Source organism: Leucoraja erinacea, chromosome 3 (assembly GCF_028641065.1).
Source record: "Leucoraja erinacea ecotype New England chromosome 3, Leri_hhj_1, whole genome shotgun sequence".
Classification (NCBI taxonomy): domain Eukaryota; kingdom Metazoa; phylum Chordata; class Chondrichthyes; order Rajiformes; family Rajidae; genus Leucoraja; species Leucoraja erinaceus.
Genome location: NC_073379.1, coordinates 10,669,715 through 10,696,586, shown reverse-complemented (window position 1 = coordinate 10,696,586; position 26,872 = coordinate 10,669,715). Strand labels below are relative to the sequence as shown.

The 26,872-nt window shown below is 48.2% G+C and overlaps 1 protein-coding gene across 1 annotated transcript; it reads left to right on the top strand.

The window, feature by feature from the left end:
• The first annotated feature begins 954 nt into the window (after window positions 1-954).
• On the top strand, window positions 955-17,604 carry fbxo4 (F-box protein 4). The gene is made up of 7 exons (XM_055632059.1): window positions 955-1,280; window positions 5,922-6,148; window positions 8,931-9,151; window positions 10,305-10,380; window positions 12,748-12,947; window positions 15,814-15,989; window positions 17,300-17,604. The coding sequence occupies exons 1-7, from the start codon at window positions 1,113-1,115 to the stop codon at window positions 17,378-17,380; spliced, it is 1,149 nt and encodes a 382-aa protein (XP_055488034.1). The 5' UTR covers window positions 955-1,112; the 3' UTR covers window positions 17,381-17,604.
• Window positions 17,605-26,872: the final 9,268 nt, after the last annotated feature.

The window sequence follows — 26,872 nt, the reverse complement described above, 5'->3', positions numbered from 1 at the left end:
TATATGGTCTGCAACTTCTAGAACTTGCTTGTTGGAAGCCAGACGTGTATAATTACAAGGTTCCTAAAATAAAATGCTGAGTTTTGTTTACAAACACGAGGATGGTGAGCAAGGCCAAGATACAAGGATGGAGGGGGTTTGGGAGAGGCGGGCCAGCTCATGTGACAAGCAGTGGGAGGAGGCCAGTGCTAAGGGCAAGGAGAACTTTGGCTGACAGTGAGGGGAAGGGTGGATCGTGCTGACCAAAGATCTGACAGTGAGAAGAGGGCAGTAGTTTGCTGACTGAGGGGAGGGGGTGTGAGGGAAGGGGGTGTGAGGGAAGGGGGGTGAGGGGAGGGGAAGTGAGGGAGGGGAGGGGAGGGAGGGGGTGTGAGGGGTGTAAGGGGAGTGGGTGTGAGGGAAACGTAGAAACATAGAAAATAGGTGCAGGAGTAGGCCATTCGGCCCTTCGAGCCTGCACCGCCATTCAATATGATCATGGCTGATCATCCAACTCAGTATCCTGTACCTGCCTTCTCTCCATACCCTCTGATCCCTTTAGCCACAAGGGCCACATCTAACTCCCTCTTAAATATAGCCAATGAACTGGCCTCAACTACCTTCTGTGGCAGAGAATTCCAGAGATTCACCACTCTCTGCGTGAAAAATGTTTTCCTCATCTCGGTCCTAAAAGATTTCCCCCTTATCCATAAACTGTGACCCCTTGTTCTGGACTTCCCCAACATCAGGAACAATCTTCCTGCATCTAGCAAGGGGAAGGGAATGTGAGGGAAGGGGAAGGGGTGTGAGGGGAAGGGGCGTGATGGGAGGAGAGTGCAGACAGTGAGGGGAAGTAAGGGGAGGAGAGGAGAGAAGAAGATGCTGCTGACAGAGAGGAGAGGGATTCTGCTGACGGGGAGGGGAGGACCTTGCTCACAGTGGGAGGGGAATACTTTGCTGACGGTGCTGGAGAGGAGGGCATTGCTGACAGAGGGAGAGGAGGATCTAGTCTCGCTATAGGATCCAAAGATCTGCTCTAAGATCTTTGATAGGATCATTGGAACTTGCTGCGCTGCCAGAGAGGAGGGCAGGCTGTCGGCTGCCGGCTGCCGTGTGGCCCGGGTCGGGTCGGGATGGCGAGTGCCCGGGGTGCGGGCAGTGAGTGGAGCGGGAGCGGGCTGGACAAGGCGCTGCGGGCCGGCATCAGTCAGCTCCGCCAGCGCTACCTGTGGGCCAGCCGGCACACCGGCCCAGCGCCGCCGCCGCCGCCGCCGCACCCACTGCCTCTACACAGCCTCCCGGTAACCAGCGAGCACTCGGCCCCGCCACAGGCCGCTCTACCCCTCTAACCCTGCTACCCCCCTCTACTGACAACCCAACTAACCCACCTCCCCGCCTCCACCTTTCCACTTCTGACCTCGAAAATCTACTTCCTTCTGAATAGGTTTCAGGTGAATGAAGGGAAGGTTTCAGGTGAAGGGGGAAATGTTTCAGGTGAAGGGAGGGTTTCAGGTGAAGGGGGGAAGGTTTCAGGTGAAGGGAGGGTTTCAGGTGAAGGGGGGAAGGTTTCAGGTGAAGGGGGAAGGTTTCAGGTGAAGGGGGAAAGGTTTCAGGTGAAGGGGGAAAGGTTTCAGGTGAAGGGGAAATGATTTAAGGTGGAGGGGAAAAGATTTAATAGGAATCTGAGGGGAAACTTTTTCACACTGAGGGTGGTGGGTGTATGGAACAAGGTAGTTGGGGCAGGGACTATCACAATGTTTTAAAACATTTAGACTGATACTTGGATAGGACAGGTTTGGAGGGATATATGGGCCAAACGCAGGCAGGTGGGACCGGTGTAGATGGGGCATGTTGGCTGGTGTCGGCAAGATGGGCCGAAGGGCCTGTTTCCACGCTGTATGACCCAATAACTATAACAGGCAGGAAAATTAAAGGTTTTATAGGAACCTGAGGGTGATCTTGTTTACACAAAGGGTGATGGTTGTATGGAGCGGGCTGCCAGAGGAGGAAGTTGAGGCAGGAAATATAGTAATATTTGATTGAAAGATGCAGCATGGAAACAGGCCCTTCGGCCCACCGAGTGCAAGCTGGCCATTGGTCGCCCATTCATAGTAGTTCTATGTTATCCTACTTTCCTATCCACTCACTCCCTACACTCTGGGGGCAATTTACAGAGGGCCGATGAACCTGCGAACCCGCTACGTCTTTGGGATGTGGGAGCACCGGGAGGAAACCCACGCTCGGGGTCACGGGAGAACGTGCAAACTCCACACAGACAGCGCCCGAGGTTGGGATCAAATCCAGGTCTACCAGTTGTGCCACTGGGCCACCGTAAAAGGCACTTGGACGGCTACATGTATAGGAGAGGTTTAGAGGGATATGGACCAAACACAGTAAATGGGACTTGCTTAGATGGGGCATGTTGGACGATTTGGGCCGAACGGCCTGTGTCCGTGATGTGTGACTAGAATTGCAGAGGTTGACCGTTCTCTGAGTGAATTTGTGTCTTTTGTTTCTGTTTTAAATACTTCACCCCGTGTCATGGGACTGTGCTCTCTGACCCTGTAACCTTCCTGCGAACAATGCATTAGCCTTGTAGCCTTTTAAGGCAGTTTTATCGGTCTTTGGTTTGGCTGCATTGGTCGCATTGATCAGAACTGCACACATTACTCCAAATGTTGCCTAACCAATGTCCTACAAAGCTTCAGATTTATTTTCGTGTGATTTACTGTCATTCTTCCAAACTTTTCACAGGTCTAGTTAATCAAATCTCTCCTCATGTGTCAGGACCAGGTGATTCTAAACTCAGTGCAGGTTACTAGGACTATCTTACTTGTTCCAATTGAAAGATAACTACTTTCTTTATATGTAGGAGGGAACCGCAGATGCTGGTTTAAACTGAAGATAGACACAAAAAGATGGAGTAACTCAGTGGGTCAGGCAGCATCTCTGGAGAGACGTTTCGGGTCAAGACCTTTCTTCAGACTGAGAATCAGGGAAAAGGGAAACAAGAGATATGGACGGCAATATATATATAGAGATCTCGAACAAATGAACGAAAGATATGCACAAAGTAACGATGATCAAGAAAAGGTGGAGCCCACAATGGTCCATTGTTGGCGGTGGGCTAGGTGATAACGAGTTACACAGACAGTGAAACACAACAGGACGACAGTGAAACTAGTACGATGACTAGGGTTGGGGAGGGCACAGAGAGAGAGAGAGGGGGATGCAAAGGTTACTTGAATTTAGAAAAGTCAATATTCATACCGCTGGGTTGTAAGCTGCCCAAGCAAAATGTTAGGTGCTGTTTGTTTATTCTGGTTGCTTTTGGTCAGACATTAATGCTCTCCCTTTTCAGAAGAACAGAACCAATGTGATACAATTGAATTGCCTCAGAATAAAAGGACGTTCCTTTAGGAAGGAGATGAAGAATTTCTTTAGTCAGAGTTTGGTGTATCTGCGACATTCTTTGCCACAGACGGCTGTGGATGCCAAATCAATGGATATTTTTAAGGCAGAGATGAACAGATTCTTGATTAGTACGTTGTCAGGGAGAAGGCAGGAGAATGGGGTTGCGAGGGAAAGATAGATTTGCCATGACTGAATGGCGGAGTAGATTTGATGGGCCGAATGGCCTAATTCTGCTCCTTTCACTTATCAACTTCTGAGTTGTCCATCCCTTGTAAATCTCCTGCACTGAGGCCTTTACATTCTCTCTCATGCATCATAAACCATAAGGTTGCAGGTTTCCAGTTGCACTTGCCGGAGATTCGCACTTCCATCTCTCCGCCAACCCTCTCCTCCCTGATCAGAGAACCAAAACTCTATGGTTCTTCAGAGGATGATAGAACACACAACAGTACAGGAACAGGCCCTTCGGCCCACAATGACTGATCATGATACCAATCTGAACTAATCCCACCTGCCTGTACATGGTTTGTGGAAACAAGGAACTGCAGATGCTGCTTCATACCTCAACTAGAGAGCAGCCCTGAACTACTAACAACCACATCATTTGGTGACCCTCGGACTATCCTTGATCAGATTTTACTGGCTTTACCTTGCACTAATAGCTATTCCCCTCTCATGTATCTGTACACTGTGAATGGCTCGATTATAATCATGTCTTGTCTTTCCGCTGACTGGATAGCGTGCAACAAAAGATTCTCACTGTACCTCGGTACACATGACAATAAACTAAACTCAACAATGAACTAATACTAATACACTAAAGCATACAGTGCTGGAGTCATTCAGCAGATGAGGTCAGGTCTGCTTGACCTGCTGATGTTTGTTCATAAGTAATAGGAGCAGAATTAGACCATTCGGCCCATCAAGTCTTCTCTGCTATTCAATCATGGCTGATCTATCATTCCTTCCTAACCCCATTCTTCTGCCTTCTCTCCATAACCCCTGACACCCGTACCAATCAAGAATCTACCTATCTACGCCTTAAAAATATCCACTGATTTGGCCTCCACAGACTTCTGTGGAAATGAATTCCTCCTCGTATGCTTCCTAATGCCCTTTAATTCTGAGGCTGTGACCTCTGGTCCTAGACTCTCCCACTAGTGGAAACATCCTGACCACATCCACTCCATATCCAAGCCTTTGTGTGCCCTTCGATTCTCTGCTTGCTTATGTGTCCAAGTGCCTTCTAAACTCCACTATCGTATCTGCCCCCACTACCTCTTGTGGCAGAGTGTTCCAGACACCCACCACTCTTGGTGTTTAAACTCTTCCGATTTCATCTTAAACCTATGCCCTATAGTCTATGACAACCTGGGATAACAGACTCTATGTACCCTATCTATACCGCTCATAATTGTATGTACTTCCCCCAGATCTCCTCTCTGCATCTGACGTTGCGGAAAACAAGCTAAGTTTGTCCACCCTGTCCAACTTAATGCAAGTTGTAATGCTTGTGTGGCACGGTGGCGCAGCGGTAGAGTTGCTGCCTTACAGCGCCAGAGACCCGAGTTCCATCCCGACTGTGGGTGCTGTCGTACAAATGGTGTTTGTACGTTCTCCCCGTGACCTGCGTGGGTTTTCTCTGAGATCTTCAGTTTTCTCCCACACTCCAAAGACTTGCAGGTTTGTTGGTTAATTGGCTTGCTGTAAATGTAAAGTGTCCCTGGTGTGTGTAGGATGGTGTCAGCGTGTGGGGATCGCTGGTCGGTACAGACTCGGTGGGCTGATGGTCCTGTTTCCGCGCTGTATCTCTAAACTAAACCTCAATGCTAGTAGGGGTCTGCTATTAATTGTATGTGAAAATAGCTTGGCAAATTATTCACAGAAAGGACATAAAGAGGCCACAAAGATGGAATAAATGAATGTGCAAAGGTCTGGCAAACACAGTATAATGTGGAAATGTTACATTTTGTAGGGTAGATTTCAACAGGAAAACATTATTTTTTAAATGGTGAGAGATTACAGAGCCCTGAGATGCAGAGTGATCCAGGTATCTTAAAAACATGTCTCACAAATTTGAGACGGCATGGTGGCGCAGCGGTAGAGTTGCTGCCTCACAGCACCAGGGACCCGAGTTCCATCCTGACTACGGGTGCTTGTCTGTACGGAGTTTGTACGTTCTTTTTGTGGGTTTTCTCCGAGATCTTCGGTTTCCTCCCACACTCCAAAGACGTACAGGTTTGTAGGTGAATTGGCTTGGTAGAATTGTAAATTGTCCCTAGTGTGTGTAGGATAGTGTCAGTGTGCGGGGATCACTGGTCGGCGCCGACTCGGTGGGCGGAGGGGCCTGTTTCCGTGCTGTATCTCTAAACCAAGCTAAAATAAACAATGATGCTTCTGTTGGTTGCTGCTTTGGCTAATCATTTGCTTCCCAATCGTTTCAGCAGCCCTCTTCCCACCAACCCGCTTCCACCTCTGACGTTTGAACTGTAAGTGTCTGAAAGTGTCTGCTGTGGTTTTGTTTTTAGGTGGAGGTACAGCTTCACATCTTGAGCCTGCTGTCGCCCAGGGATCTCTGCCAACTGGGGAGCGTTAATGGGTACTGGAACGCCGTGGTGCGTGACCCACTGCTGTGGCGCTACTTCCTACAGCGGGACCTTCCTCTCTGGAAATCTGTGGACTACCTCTCGTTACCGGACACCGCCTTGCTCAGTAAATCACTCACCCAAAACGCAGAGCAGGACTACATGGCAGCGTGAGTGAAGCTCTGGACCTGGGTCTTGGCAGTCATAAGGTCAGAAGTGATAGGGATAGAATTAGGCCATTCAGCCCATCGTCTGCTCCGCCATTCAATCATTTAGTTTAGTTTAGTTTTTTTAGTTTGGTTTAGAGATACAGAGCGGAAACAGGCCCTTTCGGCCCACCGGGTCCGCGCCGACCAGCGATCCCCGCACACTAACACTGACCCACACCCACTAGGGGCAATTTTTTTTACATTTACCAAGCCAATTAACCTACAAACCTGTACGTCTTTGGAGTGAGGGAGGAAACCGAAGATCTCTGAGAAAACTCACGAAGGTCACGGGGTGAACGTACAAACTCCGTACAGACGGCACCCGTAGTCAGGATCGAACCCGGGTCACCGTGCCGCCCTCTCAACCCCATTCTCCTGCCTTCACCCCATAACCTCTGACACCCATACTAATGAATCCCAAAACCTCTGTGAACTGATCAGAGGCCGCTTAACCTAAACCCCGTGCTTCCCTTCTCCCGCCGGGCAGAAGATACCAAACCTTGAAAGCACGTAACACCAGACTCGGGAATAGCTCCTTCCCTTTTATTATCAGACTATGACCAGACTTCCCATAAACTAAGGATGCACTCCCCATCTTCCAACCTACCTCATTGCAAACCCTGCACTTAAAAAGAATTGCACTTTCTCTGTAACTGTAATGCTATAAGACTATAACACTATATTCTGCTTTTCTGGTGTTTTTCTCTTTGCTCTACCTGTTGCACTTGCGTATGTCTTGATTATTATATAGCATGTTTATTTGACAAGCAAAGAAAGGTTTTCACTATTATCCCGATACACCTCCATACTCATCTACTGTATACATTGTTTTGGATGTGGACTCTTATACATCGGCGAGAATAAATGTAGACTGGCCGATAGTTTCGCTGAACACCTTCACTCAGTCTACCTGGACCTGATCTCATCTCCCGGTTGCCAAACACTTCAACTCCCCCTCCCATTCCCACACTGACCTTTCTGTCCTGGGCCTCCTCCACTGCCAGAGTGAGGCCCAGCGCAAATTGGAGGAACAGCACCTCATATTTCGCTTGGGCAGCTTACATATACCCCAACGGTATGGATATTGATCTCTCTAAATTCAAGTAACCCTTACATTCCCTCTCTCTCCAACTCTCCCCCACCCAAGTCACTCCAGCTCGTTCTTGCCTAACCCACAGCTAACAATGGCCTGTTTCCATTATCATTGTTACTTTTTTACATATCTTTCATTCATTTGTTCTATATCTCTCTATATCATCGCCTATATCTCTTGTTTCCTCGCGTGACTTTCAGTCTGAAGAAGGGGCTCAACCCGAAATGTCGCCCATTCCTTCTCTCCAGAGATGCTGCCTGACCCACTTAGTTACTCCAGCATTTTATGTCTGTCTTCGATTTAATCCAGCATCTGCACTAACCTATATGGGGTATCTTGGTCGGCACGGACGAGTTGGGCTGAATGGCCTGTCTCCGTGCTGCATGACTCCATGAATATTGATGTCTCTACTGTATAAACTTGCCTCCTTGCTGTTTGCTTTACAACATGACTGCTACTGTGGCTGGTCTGTTGGTAACAAACCCGCGCGGGAGACTGGTGACTAAAAGTGGAGCGCATCGTATTAAGGGTAGGGTGTTGACTTGGATAAAAAATTGGTTGGCAGACCGGAAGCAAAGAGTAGGAGTGAACAAGTCCTTTTCAGAATGGCAGGCAGTGATGAGTGGAGTGCCGCATTAATATATATTAATGATTTGGTAGAGGGAATTAGGAGCAACACTAGCAAGTTTGCGGATGACACAAAGCTGGGTGGCAGTGTGAACTGTGAAGAGCTATGTTAGGAGGTTGCAGGGTGACCTGGACAGGTTGAGTGAGTGGGCAGATGCGTGGCAGATGCAGCATAATATAGGTAAATGTAAGATTGTCCACTTTGATGGCAAAAACAACGGGGCAGATTATTATCTCAATGGGGTTAGGTTATGTAAGGGGGAGGTGCAGCGAGACCTGGGTGTCCTTGTACACCGGTCACTGAAAGTTGGCGTGCAGGTACGGCAGGCAGTGAAGAAAGCTAATGGAATGTTGGCCTTCATAACAAGAGGATTTCAGTATAGGTGTAGAGAGGTTCTTCTGCAGTTGTATAGGGCTCTGGTAAGACCACATCTGGAGTATTATGTATAGTTTTGGTCTCCTAATTTGAGGAAGGACATCCTTGTGATTGAGGCAGTGCAGCGCAGGTTCACGAGATTGATCCATGGGATGGCGGGACTGTCATGTGAGGAAAGATTGAAAAGACTAGGCTTGTATTCACTGGAGTTTAGAAGGATGAGGGGCTATCTTATAGAAACATATACAATTATGAAAGGACTGGACAAGCTAGATGCAGGAAAAAAATGTTCCCAATGTTGGGCGAGTCCAGAACTATGGGCCACAGTCTTAGAATAAAGGGGAAGCCATTTAAGACTGAGGTGAGAAAAAATGTTTTCACCCGGAGAGTTGTGAATTTGTGGAATTCCCTGCCACAGAGGGCAATGGAGGCCAAATCACTGGATGGATTTAAGAGAGAGTTAGATAGAGCTCTAGGGGCTAGGGGAATCAAGGGATATGGGGGGAAGGCAGGCACTGGTTGTTGATTGGGGACGATCAGCCATGATCACAATGAATGGTGGTGCTGGCTCAAAGGGCCGAATGGCCTCCTCCTGCACTTATTTTCTATGTTTTTAAACCATCAATAACATGGACGTGTTTGTGCAGATATTTGAGGAGCTGTCCAGAGAGCAGAAAGCAATGGAAATCCAGTCACCCAGTCTACAGCTCAGTGACCTCCTTCCTCTACTCCCTGGTATCCCAGGCAGAACCTCGGCTGGCCATGTTCGGACCTGGGCTGGAGCAACTGGACACGTCCCTGGTTACAAAGATGATGAATTCACCGAGGCTGCTGCCTTTGGCGGGCTTGCCGCAAAGACAGATCGACGGTGAGTCCCTCAAGTTGAACATCTTAGATTGAGATTTTGAAATACTTGGTCCCTTCAGCTGGTGGAATTCATTGCCACAGAAGGCTGTGGAGGCCAGGCCAATGGATATCTTTAAGGCAGAGATAGATGGGTTCTTGATTGGTACGGGTGTCAGGGGTTATGAGGAGGAGGCAGGAGAATGGGGTTGAGAGGGGAAGATAGATCAGCTATGATTTAATGGTGGAATAGACTTGATGGGCCGAATGGTCTAATTCTGCTACAACTTATCTACTTAGTGTGTAAGGGTGGCATAATGTTGTTGGGCGCAATGGTAGAGCTACTGCCTTACAGCATCAGAGACCCGGGTTCGATCCTGACAACGGGTGCTGTCTGTACGGAGTTTGTACGTTTTCCCTGTGACCTGCGCGGGTTTTCTTCGAAATCTTCGATTTCCTCCCACACTCTAAAGACGTACACGTTTGTAGGTTAATTGGCTTGGTATAAATGTAAAGTTGTCCCTATTGCATGTAGGATAGTGTTAATGTGAGGGGATTACTGGTCGGCACGGACTTGGTGGGCCAAAGGGCCTGTTTCCATGCTGTGTCTCTAAACTAAACTAAACTAGTGAGGGAGAGAATGGAAGAGTTCTTTCATCCATTTCATGTTTGCAGTATCAAAACTCATGACCAATTCTTCAGTTTAGTTTATTGTCATATCTACCGAGGTACAGTGAAAAGCTTTTAGTTTCGTTCAGAGATACAGCACGGAAACAGGCCCTTCGGCCCACCAAGTTTGCACCGACCAGTGATCCCCGCACACTAACACTATCCTACACACCCTGGGGACAATTTACATTTATACCAAGACAATTAACCTACAAACCTGCACGTCTTTGGAGTGTGGGAGGAAACTGAAGATATCATGCAGTGAAAACCCACGCAGGTCACGGGAAGAATGTACAAACTCCATACAGACAGCACCCGTAGTCAGGATGGAACCTGGGTCTCTGGTGCTGTAAGGCAGTGATTCTATCGCTGTGCCACCTCAAATTGTTGTGTGCTATGCATTCAGTGAGGCTGGCTACCTAACCGTGGCTGGCTTGCCAAAAAGACAGTGTTCTGGGTAGTGTTAGATGGGAAAATCACTATTGTTGCTGCAATGTTTACTGTTGCAGGAATTGGATCAGGAATCAGCTTCTTCTTCAACAGAGAACACAAGTTTAACATCCTGACTCTATATTCAACGACCTGGTAAGCAATTGTTGGTACAGAAAAGCTGAACACTGCTTAGGGACTCAGGAATGTGAGATTCACTGTCTACAGTTCATTCTCCCATTTCATTGCTTCACCACTGTTCTCTTCATCATCTCATTTACTTTGCTTGCTCCATCACCCTAAGATCGCTGACTAACAAAATGTGTAGGAGGGAACTGCGGATGCTGGTTTACACCGAAGATAGGCACTAAATGCTGGAGTAATTCAGCGGGACAGGGCAGCATCTCTGGAGGGAAGGAATGGGTCAAGTCAATTTTATTTCTATAGCACATTTAAAAACAACTCTCGTTGACCAAAGTGCTTTACATCAGTCCAGGTACTAACGTGTCACATACAGTGGTACATAGATCTAACAATACATACATAAATACATACATACAGCGCTCCTTCAGAGGACCTCAATAAACGCTTGTGAGTAGCAGTAGGTTTTATGTCTCGACTTAAAGGAGTCGATGGAGGGGGCAGTTCTGATGAGAAGAGGGATGCTGTTCCACAGTCTAGGCGCTGCAACCGCAAAAGCACGGTCGCCCCTGAGCTTATGCCTGGACCGCGGGATGTTCAGTAACCCCAAGTCGGCCGATCTGAGGGACCTGGAGGTAGAATGGTGGGTTAGCAGATTTTTGATGTAGGTGGGGGCAAGCCCGTTAAGGGCTTTGTAAACAAAAAGGAGGAGCTTGAAGTTTATACGGAACCGCACTGGGAGCCAGTGGAGAGAGGCCAGAATCGGGGTGATGTGGTCCCTTTTTCGGGTGCCCGTCAGAAGGTCCGCTGCGGCATTTTGGACCAATTGCAGGCGGGACAGGGATGATTGTCTGATGCCAGTGTAAAGGGAGTTGCAGTAAGCAAAGCATGAGGAAATCAATGAGTGGATGATCTTTTCAAGGTCGTCGGATTGGAGGAATGGTTTGATTTTAGCTATTGTGCGAAGCTGGAAGAAGCTAGGGTGACGTTTGGCGGAAGATGTCGGTGACTTCACCCGTCTGAAAAGGGTCTCGACCTGAAACGCCATCCATTCCTTTTCTCCAGAGATGCTGCCTGTCCCGCTGAGTTACACCAGCATTTAGTGCCTATCACTGGCTAGAACATAGAACAGTACTGCACAGGAAAAGACCCTTCGGCCCTCAATGTCCATGCTGAACAGGATGCCAAGATAAACTAACATCCTCAGCCTGCACGTGATCCATAGCCCTGCAGATTCATGTACCTACAGCCTCGTACAGTCACTATTGTATCGCCTCCACCCTCTGTATGCTTCTGGATACAGAGGGTGATGGCTGCCTGGATTATTTGGATGCTTTCACGAGAGAGTTAGATAGAGCTCTTAAAGATAGCAGAGTCAGGGGATATGGGGAGAAGGCAGGAACAGGGTTCTGATTGTGGATGATCAGCCACGACCACAGTGAGTCAAAAGAGCTGATTGACTTACTCCTGCACCTATTGTCTATTGTATTAAAAATAAGGTCCATACATCTTCTTTACACTTGCAATGTAAACTTTGATATTTACCCTCTCGTCTTTGACATTTCCAACCTGGTCTAAAGGTTTCTGACTGTCAACTCTACCTATGCCTCTCATAATGTTATAAACTTCTATCAGGTCTCCACTCAATCTTCGAAAAATCCACGTTTGTCCAACCTCTCCTCAGAACTAATATCTACTCCAGGCAGCATCCTGAGGAACGACTTCTACAACCTGTCCAAAGCCTGATCCTGCCTGCAATGAGGCAACCAGAACACATCCCCTCTGCCATCGGGCAAGAGGTACAGAAGTGTGAAAACGCACACCGCCAGATTCAGGGACAGTTTCTTTCCAGCTGTTATCAGGCAACTGAACCATCCTACCACTAACTAGAGAGCGGTCCTAAACTAGTATCTACCTCATTGGAGACCCTCAGACCATCCTTGATCGGACTTTGCTGGCTTTACCTTGCACAAAACATTATTCCCTTTATCATGTATCTGTACACTGTGGACGGCTCAATTGTAATTATGTACTGTCTTTCTGCTGACTGGTTAGCATGCAACAAAAGCTTTTCACTGTACCTCGGTACACGTGACAATAAGCTAAACTGAAACCCACTGATTTAAATATTTGCCCCACAGATCCCTCTTAGACCCCTGCCCTCTCAACTTAAGCCTAAGCCCGCTAGTTTTAGAATACCCCACCAAGAGAAAAAAACTGCGAGGGTTTACTTTATCCGTGCCCTTCGTGATATTGTGTACTTCAGTGAAGATAGTGTAGGTCACCTTTAGGTCCTGTTTCTGAACTGAACCAAACTGAGAACTGCGGGCTAATGCGAGCTGCAAGTCACTGGTTTCTCTTGCACCACCATCCCCTTTACAGGAAAGAAAGAGAGTGTGCAAGAATGGAGGAAAGTGCAGCCATTAATAAACTGTTCGTGCCACAAGGAGTTGCTGACGTGGATGGAGGAGATGGTGACCCCCCGCGGCTGGGGGCATCCTACAGCGTCATCCCGCAGGTGGAGCAGGTGTGCAGGCTGGTGGACGGCTTCATCTACGTGGCCAATGCAGAAGCCAGGAGAAGTTAGTGCATTTCTCACACTCTAAACCTTCCCTCTGTCTCTGCAAGTCCCAAACAAGATTGGGAATGTTTTTAACATCACCTGTGAATGCGCACAGATTTAGTTACAATCACGATCACAATCAATCACACCAATACTTTATTGGCCAAGTATGTTTTGCAACATACGAGGAATTTAGTTTTCCAAGTCAGTCATACAAATAAAAAGCAACGGAACACACAAAATACATTTTACCATAAACATCCACCACAGTGACTCCTCCACATTCCTCACTGTGGTGGAGGCAAAAAAAGTTAAATCGCTTCCCTTCTTTGCTCTCCTGCGAGCCCGTCGTTGACGGGACGATGTTGACTCCGGTAGCCGGCGGCGTTTGGTCTTCCCAGCATTGGAGCGATCGTGCTCCTGCATTGGGGGGATGTCAGCTCCCCCGCGCCAGCGATCGGACCCCGGGTCGGGGCTGGTCGAACCTTTGCGTCTTTGGAGCTTCCCGACATCGGCCTCTCCTGAGAGTACATTTAAGTACAGGTACACAACCTTTTATCCAAAAGCCTTGGGACCAACCACTTCTCGGATTTCGGAATTTTTCAGATTTCAGAATGGAAGATTTTTAGCGTAGATTAGGTAGGTAGCACGGGCGGCTTGAAAAGTCTGGAGCGGCTGCCTCCTCCCCCTGAGACCGGGGAATCATTGTAAATCTTGCTTAAATGTTAGTCAGTTAGATTGGAGGGATTTTATGTTGGGGGGGGGGGGGTGTGAAGGGGGAAACTTTAATTCTTAGTCCCCTACCTGGTCGGAGAGGCGGGGAGCTGGCAATGCCTTACCGGGTCGCCGTGCAGTAAGCTCCGGAGCGCTGTGGCCGCCGACACCCAACATCGCGGAGCTGGGGTTGCGGGCGTCCGGCCGCGGGCGGCGCCGGTTGGAGCGCCGACGCCGGCGAACTCTACCCCTGGCTGCGTGATGCTCCAAATCTAGCGCGGCCCGCGGCCGGACGCCCGCAGCCCCAGCTCCGCAATGTTGGGAGTCGGCGGCCACAGCGCTGGGATACCAGCGGGTAACGGGCAATGCCTTACCGGGTCGCCGTGCGGTAAGCTCCGGAGCGCTGTGGCCGCCGACTCACAACATCGCGGAGGAGGCAGCCGCTACAGTAGTACAGACCTGGGTTGACCGTGGGTCGTTTCGGGTCAAGTTTGGCGCCAAACGCGAGCTTTGGTGTGCAGACGACATCTTGGAAAAAATGTCCGGTTTTTGGAGCTTTTCGGTTTCCGGAATTTCGGATAAAAGGTTGTGCACCTGTACTAGTTTAGAGATACAGTGCTAAACCGGCCCTACGGCCCACCGAGTCCGCGCCGACCTGTGATCCCTGTACACTAGCACTATCCTACACACATATACTAGGGACAATTTACATTCTTTACCAAAGCCAATTAACCTACAAACCTGTACGTCTTTGGAGTGTGGGAGGAAACCGGGGATCCCAGGGAAAACACATGCGGTCACGGGGAGAATGTTCAAACTTCGTACAGACAGTTCCTGTAGTCAGGATCGAACCTGGGTCTCCGGCGCTGCAAGTGCTTTAAGGCATCAACTCTACTGGCTGCGCCACCGTGCTGCTCGTTGTCTTCTGTCAATACTTGCCTCTGTCATGTTTAGTTCCAAACAAGATTGTGAATGTTTCTCACACCACATCTGAATGCACACAGTCTTAGCTAGGGTTCAGTTTAGAGACATAGTGTTGAAACAGGCTCTTCGTCCAAAGAGTCCACGCCGACCAACGATCCCCGCACACTAACACTATCCTACACACACTAGGGACAATGTACCGTCTTTACCGAAGCCAATTAACCTACAAACCTGTACGTCTTTAGAGTGTGGGAGGAAACCAAAGATCTCGGAGAAACCCCACGCAGGTCATGGGGAGCACGTACAGACTCCGTACAGACAGCACCCATAGTCGGGATGGAACCAGGGTCTCTGGCGCTGCGAGGCAGCAACTCTACCGCTGCGCCACCGTGTCGACCCAGAGCAACCTTTACTTCCTAGGTTAGGGCAACCAAGAACTGGGGGGTTGAGATTTACAGTGAGAGTGGCAAGATTTAACAGCATCCTGAGGGGCAGGTTTTTCACACAGAGGATGGAAGGTATATAGAATGAGCTGCCGGAGGAGGTAGTTGAGGCAGGCACTATAACAACATTTAAATGACATTTGTACAGGTACATGTCTCTCTAAAGCTTTTCTATCCAATGTCATTTAAATGTTGTTCTAGTGCCTGCCTCAACTACTTTGGAGCTAGTGTGGGTGGGGTATTTTGGTTGGCATGGGTCAGTTGGGCTGAAGTGCATGTATGACTATGACTTAACCTTGTAATAATGGGGAACCAACAGGATATTTTCTGGACACAACGAACTGCAGATGCTAGTTTATTAAAAACACACACAGTGCTGGAGTAACGGCGGCTCTCTGGGGAACATGGATAGGTGATGTTTTGGGTTGGGACTCTTCTTCAGACTCATATAAATCATCAAGCATTACATTTCTCTGCTCCAGGTTTATGGATAATTCTGCATTTATATCAAGATAATGCTTTGTAATTGGGATTTGCACGATTATGGTCCAGCTATTGATTATTAGTGATTATTAATATATTGCATTATGGATTATTGTTTATTTAGTTGCTCGTTATCGTGTTAATGGCCCCGTAAAGTTGCATCAATGTTGAGAGGGAGGAAACGGGCAAAAGGGACAAAGGAGATGGGGCATCTTGGTCGATATGGACAAGTTGGGCCGAACAGCCTGTTTCCATGCTGTATGACTCGATGACTCAATGAAGGGCATAACATTTCTAGATTTAACGTACTCTCTCCCTCAGAGCACGATCGGAAAGAGGAATGTCTCCAGATCCAGGCTATGATCAACCGGGCTCTTGGGCCTGCAGGCCGCCCACTCCTGGTGTTGGCCTGTGTTTCCCAGCCTGACATGAATCGTGTACCCTGTGTTCACCTATCGCACCACTTACAGCTATCCCTGCTGGATGTGCCTTGGCTGGTAAGTTTTAAATGGAAAGCAACATGGACTCCTCAACCAAGCACACTGAGTGGCAGGGAGACTGGGTGAGGAGAAACATCATTGACCAGTTGTGATGGGGGGGGGGAACCTGAAACATTAGTGAAACAGAGAGGGGATCTTATTGAAACGTATAAAATTATAAAAGGACTGGACGAGCTCGATGCAGGAAGTTTTTTCCCAATGTTGGGCGAGTCCAGAACCAGGGGCCACAGTCTAAGAATAAAGGGGAGGCCATTTAAAACTGAGACGAGGAAAAACTTTTTCACCCAGAGAGTTGTGAATTTGAAAAGGAGCAGGGAGGTTCTACTGCAGTTGTACAGGGTCTTGGTGAGAATACACCTGGAGTATTGCGTACAGTTTTGGTCTCCAAATCTGAGGAAAGACATTCTTGCCTTAGAGGGAGTACAGAGAAGGTTCACCAGACTGATTCCTGGGATGTCAGGACTTTCATATGAAGAAAGACTGGATAGACTCGAAGGGCCGAATGGCCTACTGCACCTATTTTCTATGTTGACGGGATGATCTTACTCCCGTAGCTGATTGCAGGCCTCCTCGTCGGGGCGATCAAGCTCCTGCATCGGGGGGGGGGGGGGGGGAATCTCAGCTCCCCCGCGCTGGGCGATCGACCCCGAGTCGGGGCCAGTCGAACGCCGTGTGGCTTTCGGAGCTTCCCGACATTGGTCTCTTACCCAAGACTGCGAGCTCCTCGATGGTGAAGCCCGCAGGCCACGGTTGGAGCGTCGATCCCAGGCAAGGGATCTGTTCTGATCGTAAGTCCACGTCCCCGAGGTGGGGCTCAAAGTCAGTCAGTCCCGAGCAAGGCCGCCAGCTCCATGATGTTAGGCCGCAGAGCGACCGGAGATACGATCCGGAAAACAAGGTAAGATTAGAGATTGAAAAAAAAATTCTCCCAACCCCCTCCCCCGCCCCCCACATAAAACAAACCAGAGAACATTAACACAAACTTTTAAACCACGATAAAAATAACAAAAAGGACAGACAGACTGTAGGCGAGGCTGCCATCGAAGCGCCACCTGATGGAAATTGTGTCTATCTTCAGCTAAGCAACTTGGTGTGCCTGGATGTGTTGGGCTGAAGGGCCTAGTTCCAAGCTGAATGATTCTATAACTGCAATCCAAACGTTGATGAATGTTTGTATGGTGCGTTCCACAGGGATAAGGGATCCAAGCTGGTTCCACTGGATAGACCCACAGACTGGATATATGCATCTTTATTAGCAGTGAGTGTGTAGTGACAGCACCCTCAATTCCCGTTATCTCTTTGATTAGACGCAGGATTCCGATGCAGAGACACTGGCTGGATTTCTTGAGGGCATCGAATGGATTTTTCGGGAACTCGGGAGGTTGTGACTCTTTCCAGGGACGGCTGGGATGAAGCAGACGGGGACCATAAGGGGATGGACGTTGGGTTTGACAAGCTCACCTGACCCCCATTTCTCGTGAGAATAAACTACTCTTGACACTATTTTACTTCACGGTAAAAGTGGGGGATACTGCTGAACCTCTGATCATGTCTCAGACTATCTTCCTTCTGTATTATTGTAGTCTTGATAAATATCTCTGGGTGAACTGTAGTCATCTTCATGTACAATCACTTTGCAGTGCCAATCATGTGCCTCGTATGGAAATTATCCAGCACCATGGAATTGAGGGCAACATGGCTAACTTCTTCTCCATTCATGTTCATGTGATGGGAGCAGAATTAGGCCATTTGCCCCATCTATGCCATTTAATCATGGCTAATCTATCTCTCCCTCTCAACCCCATTCTCCTGCCTTCTCCCCATATCCTGTGACACCAAAATTAATCGGGAATCTGTCATTTTCCGCCTTAAAAATATCCATTGACGTGGCCTCCATAGCCTTCTGTGGCAATGAATTCCACAGATTCACCACCCTCCGACTAAAGTAATTCCTTCTCATTTCCTTCCTAAAGTTACATCTTTTAATTCTGAGTCTATAGTTCTAGACTTTCCCGCCAGTGGAAACATCCTCTCCACATCCACTCTATCCAGGCCTTTCACTATTCGGTAAGTTTCAATGAGGTTCACCCCTCACCCTTCCAAACTCCAGCCGGTACAGGCCCAGTGCCGTCAAACGCTCATCATATGTTAACCCACTCATTCCTGCGATCATTTTCGTAAACCTCCTCTGGACCCTCTCCAGAGTCAGCACATCCTCAGATATCGGGCCCAACATTATGGTACTACAAACGTGGTCCGACCAGCGCCTTATCAAAGCTTCAGTAATACATCCCTTGTCTTGGGAAAATAATCGGATCAGAGGAACATAAAGAATGAACCAAATTCAGGAACAGAGTTACGTTTGATACGAGATACCATCAGTGCCTTTATTCAGGAAGGTATCTCAACGTCAAGAGGAGAGTGTCTGTGTCCCTGCCCAGGTCTGGGGCCCCATGATACCAATGGCCAGCTCACTGTATTTCAGATCTCTAACCTTTGACGCACCAAGCAGGGAGTCTGCATCCTTGCCCAGGTCTGGGACTACATGATACCAAGGGGCAGAGACCCTGTATACTGTAATTCCCCTTCCCATTCCCACACTGACCTTTCTGTCCTGGGCCTCCTCCACGGTCAGAGTGAGGCCCAACGCAAACTGGAGGAACAGCACCTCATATTTCGCTTGGGCAGCTTACACCCCAGAAGGTATGAAGGGGGAGGTGGGATGATGATGTGGCTGGTGGCGGGATCCCGTTTGGAGATGGTGATAATGCCGGAGGATTATGTGCTGTGTGCAACGGCTGATGGGGTGAAAGGGGAAGACCAGGGGGACGGGGTCCCTGTCGCAACTGGGGTGGGGGGAGCAAGAGCGGAGCTGCAAGATACTTCTTACATGAAGATACTGGCTGGAGACATCTGAAGAAGGATCTCGACCCGAAACAACACTGGAACATTCCATCTCTCCGGAGATGCTTCCCGTCCCGCTGAGTTACTCCAGCATTTTGTGTCTGACCCTGTATCCACGCCAGGCCTAGTGATGGGTGGATTCAGGTGAAGGGGGTTTTGGATAGATAGATTCTTCTTTGGTACGGGTGTCTGGGGTTATGGGGAGAAGGCAGGAGAATAGGGCTAGGATGGAGAGATAAATCAGCCATGGCAGAGTAGACTTGATGGGCCGAATGGCCTAATTCTGCTCCTATCATTTAAGAACATGCACTTTTGATAGGCAGATGGTTGGACAAAAGGCCAGTGACAGCATTCTCGTAAATCCTTGTTGCATCCTTTGGAGAGGATACAAAAGAGGCACACCAGAATGTTGGACAGACACAAAATGCTGGAGTAACTCAGCGGGACAGGCAGCATCCCTGGGGAGAATCTCTGGGTGATGTTTCGGGTCGAGACCCTTCTTCAGACTGCGAATGTTGCCTGAATTACAGCATGGGAACAGTCCCTTTGGCCCAACTCGTGCCATTGCTGACCAGAATGCTGCATCTACACTAGTCCCTCCTGCCCATGTTTGGCCCGTAACCCTCTAAACCTTTCCTGTCATGTACCGGACCAAATGTTTTCTAAATGTTTAAGAAATAACTGCAGATGCGGAAAAAATCGAAGGTAGATAAAAATGCTGGAAAAACTCAGCGGGTGAGGCAGCATCTATGGAGCTATGTGAACCGTTCTGTCCTGGGCCTCTTCCATGGCCAGAGTGAGACCCACCGCAAATTGGAGGAGCAGCACCTCATATTTCGCTTGGGCAGTTTATACCCCAGCAGTATGAACTTTGACCTCCAATTTCAGGTAGTCCTTGCTTTCTCCCTCCTTCCCGTCCCCTTCCCAGCTCTCCCACAGCCGACTGTCTCTGCCTCTTCCTTTCTTCTCCCTGACCCCCCCCCCCCCCCCATCACCACCACATCAGTCTGAAGAAGGGTCTCGACCTGAAACGTCACCTATTCCTTCGCTCCATAGAAGCTGCCTCACCCGCTGAGTTCCTCCAGCATTTTTGTCTACCTTCGATTTTTCCAGCATCTGCAGTTCTTTCTTATGCAAATGTTTTCTAAATGTAGTTTGGTGATTTTTTGGTGATGTTTAGCCTCTGCTTCAGTTTAGTCGATTCCCAGAAGGACTTAAGTCATATTATGAGATGTGTTGGAAGGAACTGCAGATGCTGGTTTACACCAAACATAGATTCAAAATGCTGGAGTAACTAACTGCGACAGGCAGCATGTCTGCCTGTCTGGATAGAAGGAATGGGTGACGTTTCGGGTCGAGACCCTTTTTCAGACTGAGAGTTAGGGGAGAGGGAGACACAGAGATATGGAAGGGTAAGGTGTGAAAATGAGACATCAAAGTGGACGATGGTCAAGAAAAATGTAGACTAGATCATTGGTAACTAGGGGAAGGTAACAACGAAGCATAGAAAGATAACATTTAATCAGGAAGACAGTCTTGGTGGGAGAACTGGGAAGGGGGAGGGGACGGAGAGAGGGGGAAAGCAAAGGTTACTTGAAGTTTGAGAAGTCAATGTTCATATCGGTAGGGTGTAAGCTGCCCAAGCAAAATATGAAGTGCTGTTCCTCCAATTTGCGCTGGTCCTCACTCTGACAATGGAGGAGGCCCAGGACAGATGAGACTCTTCAGACTGGCAATGGGAACATCACTGGCATGTTTGCCCAGTTACTCAGAAGGTGGCGTTAGTGAGCCATTTTCTTTAACATTCTGCAGTCCTTTTGCAGAGAGATATTTTACAACATATTCAGCACAGAAACATCCCCTTCAGCCCCAAACAGTCACGCTCCACTCAAGCTCAATCAAAGGATCAGTCGACCAATCTGTGATATCAAGCATAGGCTTGGCGATCGTTTCACTGAATACCTCTGTTTAGTCTTCCCAACCTTTTTTGTCCCGTTTACCCCCGGCAACTTTAATAGCACATAACAATGTTATTTCACTTATTGATGAACAACTAATGATGAACGGTATACCAGTACCAAACACAGTCAGTCAATGAGAAAAAATATGTATATATCCAGAATCAACACATTTACCCCCTTGGTTAGGTGAAATATACCCCCTGAGGGTAAATTTGCCCCAGGTTGGGAACCCTTGGCCTAGAAACTACATGATCTTCCGTTTGCCAAACACTTCAACTCCCCCTCCCATTCCCACACTGACCTTTCTGTCCTGGGCCTCCTCCACTGTCAGAGTGAGGCCCAGCGCAAATTGGAGGAACAGCACCTCATATTTTGCTTGGGCAGGTCCCACCCCAGCGGTATGGACATTAACTGTATACTGTCCCCTTAGATTTGACTTCTCAAAGTGTAACCTAAATAGCAGATGGAGTTCTCACACTTTCTGATATTACACTCCATCTGCTAAATGCGGTTTAGAGACACAACTCGGAAACGGGCCTCTTGGCCCACCGAGTCCGCATTGACCAATGATCCTTGCACGCTAAAGGCCCTGTCCATATTTCCCGAGTTACTCACAAATTATCCCGAGTTTTCCCCTTGATTCAAACACGGAGATGACAGCCGTAGGTACTCGGGGCTATATTTTTTACCCATGGACATTTTACAACATGCAGAAAAAACGTCCCGACTTACCTGATGCCCCGAGTACCTACTGCCGGCATTACGAGCCGCGTCAAAATATCTGCGGACTCCTAAGGATTCGCTACGGACATTCTCCGAGTTTGAATCAAGGGGAAAACATGGGAGAATTCCTGAGTAACGGGAAAGTGGGACGGGGCTGAACACTATTCTACACACTGTCAGGACAGTTTACATTCATACCATGCCAATTAACCCACAAAACCTGTACGTCTTTGGAGTGTGGTGGAAACAGGAGATCCTGGAGAAAACCCACGCAGGTCACGGGGAGAACGTGCAAACACCGTACAGACAGCACCCGTGGTCAGGATCTAACCCGGCCGGGCCTTTGGCGCTGTTAGGCAGCAACTCTACCGCATCGCCACCGTGTCAGCCCACCACAGAAGATAGATACAAAATGCTGGCGTAGCTCAGCGGGACAGGCAGCTTCTCTGGCGAGAAGGAATGGGTGACGTTTCGGATCGAGACTCATCTTCTCAACACGAAACGTCACCCATTCCTTCTCTCCAGAGATGCTGCCTCTCCCGCTGAGTTACTCCAGCATTTTTTGTCTATCTGCGGTGTAGACCAGCATCTGCAGTTCCTTCCTGTGGTGGGAGATTGCAACCTTAACGTGGTCTGCCCTGTTTCGACTAATGCAATCAACCCAAGATCAAATAGAACAAGTCAAATTTAGGCTGTGCACGTCATACGCAAGAAGAAGAAGTTCCTTCCTATACATTTCTCCACTGATCTGTACCTGATCTGTACCCAAGGTGAGAGGAAAGTTTAAATTTAGATATGAAATATTATTTCTTAATGAGATGACAATACAGCAATACATTTTTCCATTTCTGAAATTGTTGTACATCAGCTGGGGACATGGTCTTGTAATGACTATGCATGGCCTCGTGATGGCGACGTGGTGCTCATGTTGAGATAGGGTTTTGGCAATAGAGGGTTTAGAGTGAATCAGCTTGGCAACCAAGCCAAGATCTGGCAAAGCCAAGCGACTCCAGGCTCTGCAACACTTTCCCTGATGAAATCAGAGCACATCACAGAATTAGGTCGTTCAGCAAAAACAAAGTGCTGCAGTACTTCAGTGGGCCAGGCATCACGTTTCGGATCAGGACCCTTCTTCTGACAGTCGTCTCACACAGAAGAAGGGCCTCGACCCAAAATGTCATCCATTGTGTTATGGAAATTCACATTATAAAGTCATAGTCCTAGAGTGATGCAAAGTAGAAGCAGTCCCTTCAGCTCAACTTGCCCACACCGACCAACATGTCCCACCTACAATAGTCCCAATTGCCTGTGTTTGGTCCTTATACCTCCAAACCTGTCCTATCCATGTGCCTGTCTAATGGGCCAGTCCCACTTAGGTGATTTTTCAGGCGACTGTCAAATCGTAGCAGGTCGCTGAAAAATCGGCGACTGGAACGGCGACTGTCAGAGTGGAAAACACACACACACACATCGCCTCCTTCACCAACCAGTTACGCAGGCGGGGAACAGGGCAGGCGGGGGACAGGGCAAGTGGGGGGAACACTGTCTGAATGATATTCACACGGTGCAAAGCCATTGCGATACAGACACACACCACGATGAACAGGAAGGTTGGCGCTGTAATTACGACAGTGAAAGCACAGTGTACATGAAGGGTCACGTAAGTCCTTTAAAAGAGCGGGGAGATGCGGTGAGGAGAAGGAGTGGAGGCAACTTTTAATAAACCAGAGATTGTGAAGCTCGGCGGACATTCAACATTACCGGTCGGTTATCCTTGGTTCTGAAAACTACCGTTTACGTTTTTTTTTCCTAATGAACCAATGAAATTCACCGGTCAGTACCGGCGACAACCTACGAGAACCTACGACCTCCTGGCGACCCACTACCACTGCCACTGCACCTACGGCACGAGAATTCTGAAACATGGTGAAATATTAGCGGCGACCAGAATGAAGCCGTGACTAGTTCCCAGAATGCGGGAACTACTCACGACCATGAAGACGACTCCCCGGCAATCACCCGCGAACATGTGGCGACTGCATAGTCTCCTGTAGTCGCATAAAAAGTCGTCTAAGTGGGACAGGAACTGTTTCTTAAACGTTGGGATAGTCCCTGCATCAACTATGGAGCTCATTCTATACACCCACCACCTTTCGTGTGAAAAAATTATCCCTCAGATTCCTATTAAATCTTTTCCCCTTCGCCTTAAACCATGGTCCTTAATTCACCTACTCGGGGCAAGAGTGTGTGCGTCGGTTCCACCGGTTCCACGTTCCCCTCCATTGAGTCTGTCCAAAGCAAGCGCTGTCTGCGGAGGGCGCTCAGCATCGCCAAGGACTGCTCTCACCCCAACCATGGACTGTTTACCATCCGGGAGGCGCTCCAGGTCTCTCCGTTGCCGAACCAGCAGGTCGAGGAACAGCTTCTTTCCGGCGGCTGTCACTCTACTCAACAACATACCTCGGTGACTGCCAATCACCACCCCCCCCCCGGACACTTATTATTTTTTATTCAAATCGTTTGCTATGTCGCTCTTCAAGGAAGATGCTAAATGCATTTCGTTGTCTCTGTACTGTACACTGACAATGACAATTAAAATTGAATCTGAATCTGAGAATCTGAATGTGAATCTACCCGATCTATTCCTCTCATGATTTTATACACCTCTATAAGATCACCCCTATAGCTCTCACCCTCTAGTCCTGGTAACGTCCTCGTAAATCTTCCCCGTACCCTTTACAGAAATTGTGTCAATGGGGGAAAGAGGGTTAATGGCTTAGTAGTTTCAGACTCTTATTAACAAAGTTATTTTTCCTGCAGGATTTTCGATATCCATGTTTAATTTGGTTGCATACCAAACACTTTATGTTTAAGAAAGAACTGCAGTTGCTGGAAATATCGAAGGTAGACAAAAATGCTGAAGAAACTCAGCGGGTGAGGCAGCATCTATGGAGCAAAGGAATATGAACTGAAGGAGGGTCTCGACCCGAAACGTCACCTATTTCCTTCGCTCCATAGATGCTGCCTCACCCGCTGAGTTTCTCCAGCATTTTTGTCTACCAAAGACTTTTGTTGCCTTGTTTAATAAGATATCATTGCTTTAGTATCAATAGAAGTGATCACGTAAATTTCTATGGCCACCGGCTGTTAAAATAAAGCTGGCTTTACAGATGAAATGGTGTCTGATTACTGCAGGGAGGTTACATGGAAACCGTTTTTTTTTGTTTAAATTCAAGACAGTTTTTTTTTTGCATGTTAATTTGTCAAAGTAACTTTGAAATGATTCTCCAGTTCCCTGTCAAAATCTCTTTAGAGGGAATTTGGTCCGCATGATATAATAATGTTCCCTAATTCATCACACATGTTATATCCAGTTGGCGTTATGGAAACTTCAGTTCAGTTTAGTTTATTGTCATGTATACAGTTACATCGAAAAGCTTTTGCAGCGTGCTACCCAGCCAGCGGAAAGACAACACATGAAGCAAGTTTGTAATGTGCAAGTTTGTAGGTTCTGTAATTTTAGGACGGCATGTTGGCGCAGTGGTAGAGCTACTGCCTCACAGCGCCAGACACCCGGGTTCGATTCTGCCTACGGGTGCTGTCGGTACAGGGTTTGTACGTTCTCCCCGTGACCTGCGTGGGTTTCCTTCAAGATCTTCATTTCCTCCCACACTCCAAAGACATGCAGCTTTGAGGGTTAATTGGCTTGGTATGAATGCAAATCCTTAGTGTGTGTAGGGCAGTGTTAATGTGCGGGGAAAGCTGGTCAGTGCGACTCCATGGGCCGAAGGGCCTGTTTCTGCACTGTATCTCTAAACTAAACTAAACTAAAATTACAATCAAGCCATTCAGAGTGTACAGATACATGATAAGGGTATAAAGTTTAGGGCAAGATAAAGCCAGTAAAGTCTGATCAAAGATAGTCCAAGGGTCTCTGATGAGGTGGTTAGTAGTTCAGGACTGCTCTAGTTGCGGTAGGATGAATTGCAGAACTATTTGTGTGAACCATCTATCTATATACTATTAAAAGTCTCATCTTGTATGTGTGTTGTATGTATGTTGTATCTTTCTCAAAACGCTACGCGCTAGCGCTTACATTTTTTCATATTCTAACTCACATTTTTCTCGACCACGCCCTACTCAGCTTCACTTAAGATTTCATCCTATATTTCTCAAGTTATTCTAAAAAAAGGCAAAACACAGTTCTCGCACACAACATTTCCACTGATGATGTCACAATGCCGCTGAAAGTGCGCAAATCACAATTGGCTCTCAAGCTGCCGAGTGCCAAAATGATATCACAATGGGACGTTGCCAACAGAAACTGCAGCAGGAGAGGTTGCCAAAAGCAGGCCCTGTCGGGGGGGGGAGGCATCGGGTGCTATTTGCCATGGGCCTCATGCCTGTTTGCTTCAAAGGGATCTTGGTTTGAGGGCCTCTAGAAATGAAATTATCCTGGGCCCCAGTTAATATAAGCTGCCATAGAGGGAGAAAGAGAGAGGGATGGGTGGAGAATGTTGCACAGGGCCGGCCTGTATTTTCTGTGGCGAGGAAGTGACCACATTCCACGTGTGATGGTGTGTGAGAGGTTGCTGGCCCTGTACAACTATCTGAAGGGGCTGCTCCTCAAGTTTTGGTCACATTTTAGTCCCACGATCCTGGTGTTTGGACACAAGGCAGGAAGTGGGGTGGGCCGATCGGGAGGGGAGGGGGGGGGAATCTCGCTGTCGGTTTGCTCCTGGGCCTGGCCAATTCGCGGATCCCCCTGACCCTGCTCCCCCTACAACCCACCCCCCACCCCCCCCCCCCCCCGACCCCCCCTAAACCACGACCCACCCCCTGCCCCCCTCTTGTGGGGGGTGATGGGAGTGCCTGCCTCCGGGTTGAGCGCCGATACCATGCCCCCCCCTCCCTGCGGGGGACAGGATATCTTGGTCCCACTTGGTCTGGTAAGTTCTAACATTGAGGATAGCAGATTTTATTTCAGGTTTCCAGCATCTGCGGTATATTTTATTTTCATATATAGTCATAGACCTGATACAGGCAAAGAACATAAAATTCATGCATTGCCTTTGTAATGCTGAACTTTCATTAAACATAGTTTGGCCTTAACTTGAGTATTATTTTCATTTCTGTTCACTCACTGTAGGAAGAATGTGAAAGCAATATAGAGAGGCCCAGGGAAGATATATGAGAGTGATTGCTGGAATGGGAGATAGCAGGATAGACTGGGGAGTCTGGGGATTGTTTTCTTGAGAGAAGAGATTTACCAGAAATGTATGTGAATTCTCA

What these genes read in the sequence shown, in the direction of transcription:
- fbxo4 (XM_055632059.1), top strand. Translation starts at nt 1,113, where the DNA reads ATGGCGAGTGCCCGGGGTGCGGGCAGTGAGTGGAGCGGGAGCGGGCTG. An exon ending in TGCCTCTACACAGCCTCCCG is followed by an intron (nt 1,281 to 5,921) that starts GTAACCAGCGAG and finishes TTTTGTTTTTAG; the next exon opens with GTGGAGGTACAGCTTCACAT. An exon ending in CAATGCAGAAGCCAGGAGAA is followed by an intron (nt 12,948 to 15,813) that starts GTTAGTGCATTT and finishes TCTCTCCCTCAG; the next exon opens with AGCACGATCGGAAAGAGGAA.